Source organism: Nicotiana tomentosiformis, chromosome 1 (assembly GCF_000390325.3).
Source record: "Nicotiana tomentosiformis chromosome 1, ASM39032v3, whole genome shotgun sequence".
NCBI lineage: Eukaryota > Viridiplantae > Streptophyta > Magnoliopsida > Solanales > Solanaceae > Nicotiana > Nicotiana tomentosiformis.
Window position 1 is genome coordinate 138,390,805 of NC_090812.1, and position 2,397 is coordinate 138,393,201.

Here is a 2,397-nt window from a genome sequence, read left to right on the forward strand (position 1 = left end):
TAGATGAGTTGTCTGAAGATGCAAATCAGTGGCCATCTGTAATTGCTGAAAGAAGAAGATCAGCTTGTGTTCACCAAGTTGATGCTAACACATCTTTGCAGGTACAACTTGATGCCATGGTGAAATAGATAAGGAAGCTGACCTTAGCTTCAATACAGAGTGAGAATCACGCAGCTTGTGATATATGTGGAAATAGACACCCTACATATGAGTGTCAGTCCTCAACTATGGAAGTAAATGTTGTTGGGAATTATAACTTCAATGCAATGGGTCAGAAGAACCCCATTTTTTCATGGAGTTCACTTGGGGGTACTGCAAATGAATGGAAACAAATCAATGCCAGATTTCAAGGACAAGGAGCTCCTGGTTTTATGAATCAGCCGAGGCCGCAGTTCAGCCTCAAAATTCCACTCAGCCTGGGCTGGAATATCTAATAAAGTCCTTCATTGTCAAGACAGATGAGAGATTAAATGCTTATGGTCCAGCTATCAAAGAATTTGGCACTGGTTTGCGGAACTTGGAGAAGCACGTGGGACAAATTGCAATTGTACTGTCTGAGAGAATTCCAGGTACTCTACCAGCTGACACAGAGAGAAATCCCAAGAAATGGTGAGTGCTGTGACCTTGAGAAGCAGGAAAGTGTTGAAAGATCCTGCCCCTATCCAATAAGAGAGCGTTCCTGAAAAAGAAGTAAAATGAAGTTGATAAGAAGAAGAAAGGTATAAAAGCAGCTGAGAAAAAGAAGGAGGAAACTTCAAGAAGGGAGGAATCTAATGAGAGTGAGAATATTCCTGCTCTACCCTTTCCCCAAAAGTTTTATAGAGAAAAGCTGGACAAGCAGTTTGAGAAATATCTAGGGATGCTGAGACAGGTTAATGTAAATTTGCCATTTACAGAAGTTCTCTCACAAATGCCAGCTTATGCCAAATTCTTGAAGGAGATCCTTATAAAGAAGAGGAGGATAGAAGAGACCTCAGTGGTCAAGCTCACAGAGCATTGCAGCGCAATCTTGCCAAAAAAACTCCCACAAAAGTGTGAAGATTCATGGAGTTTTACTATACCTTGCTCGTTAGGCACTCTTAATTTTGATAAATCTTTATGTGATTCTGGTGCCTCAATTAATTTAATGCCTTTTTACAGAAAATTAGAGAACGAGCTTGGAGAGATAAGGCCTGCGCCAATATCTTTGCAGCTGATAGATCAAACAACTATAATATCCGAGGGGATGGTGGAAGATATTTTAGTTCGGGTAGATAAGTTTGTATTTCCTGTAGATTTCATTGTGGTGAATATAGAGGAGAATAAAGAGGTCCCCTTTATCTAGGAAGACCATTCTTAGCGACGGGCAGAGCGATATTAGACATACATGATAGAAATCTCATGCTTAGAGTAGGTGAGGAGACGGTGACCTTCAAGATTAATATGGAGATGGGGGTGAGAAAGGAGAAGCCAACTGAAGATGTAGAGTGGAAAGCGAAAAGCTCGAAAGAGAATGTCCCAGTGAGTGAGAAAGACAAGAGTGGGGTGTACCCCAAGAAGGTTGAGAAGAAGCTATCTGCGTGGATGTGTGCACTAGTTCAGGCACGAAGAATGGAGCCCGACTTTAACTCAGACCCCGACTAGAGATTCAGGTAAGTTCTTCTACCTTATGCTTTTTAATTATGTGTCATGGGGAGATTCCACAACTTTAAGTGTGGGGTGGGGGATATATTTGTACGTATGTTGTATGTATATTAATGTAGTTTAGTTGTAGTAGTTTGATAGAAAAAATTTGGAAAACCATAAAACTTTTAAAATTTTCGATTTTTTCCGACGATGGATATCATTCGACGGGTTTCTTGAGGGATAAAAGTCAAAAGAAAAAGAGAAAAAGATTTTATTTTGTTAGAAAGTGTATTAATTCCCCGTTGGTGTTTCTTTGTGTCGCGGTTCTTTTCCAAGGTTTTTGTTTGAACCGGGTGTAGTTAGCTTTATTTTAGAAGTAGGAACACTTATGGTATGGTTTGAATTGAAAACAATGTCTCATGACTTTATTATGCTTTGAGAATAGTGAGCACTTTAGTTGTGACGCTTAGGCTCAGTTTTTGACTCTTGAGAATAGTGAGCACTTTAGTTGTGACGCTTAGGCTCAGTTTTTGACTCTTGCATAAGTACCTTAAATTATATGATCTTAACTTTGCTTAACTACTTTGGCTAGAGTGTCTTGATAATCCAATCTTGAGTGACTTATGTGCCATGTGTGTTTGTGGTTTCGTGTATTCTGTGCATTGCATTTGATGTCTAGAACTTTCTCCATGTGTTTGCAAAGCGAAATAGTAGTTTTATTCAATCTTGGAAGTGATATAAGCATTTCTGTGTTGAGCCGATGATATGCATTTACCCACCAAATTGTTATGT

The 2,397-nt window shown here is 39.3% G+C and overlaps 1 protein-coding gene across 1 annotated transcript; it reads left to right on the forward strand.

The window, feature by feature from the left end:
* Positions 1–227: 227 nt before the first annotated feature.
* Positions 228–1,324, forward strand: LOC138910482 (uncharacterized). The gene is made up of 3 exons (XM_070201726.1): positions 228–366; positions 459–569; positions 702–1,324. The coding sequence occupies exons 1-3, from the start codon at positions 228–230 to the stop codon at positions 1,322–1,324; spliced, it is 873 nt and encodes a 290-aa protein (XP_070057827.1).
* The last annotated feature ends 1,073 nt before the right edge of the window (positions 1,325–2,397 follow it).

What these genes read in the sequence shown, in the direction of transcription:
- LOC138910482 (XM_070201726.1), top strand. Translation starts at nt 228, where the DNA reads ATGGAAGTAAATGTTGTTGGGAATTATAACTTCAATGCAATGGGTCAG. An exon ending in TCAAGGACAAGGAGCTCCTG is followed by an intron (nt 367 to 458) that starts GTTTTATGAATC and finishes TTGTCAAGACAG; the next exon opens with ATGAGAGATTAAATGCTTAT. An exon ending in ACTGTCTGAGAGAATTCCAG is followed by an intron (nt 570 to 701) that starts GTACTCTACCAG and finishes AGTAAAATGAAG; the next exon opens with TTGATAAGAAGAAGAAAGGT.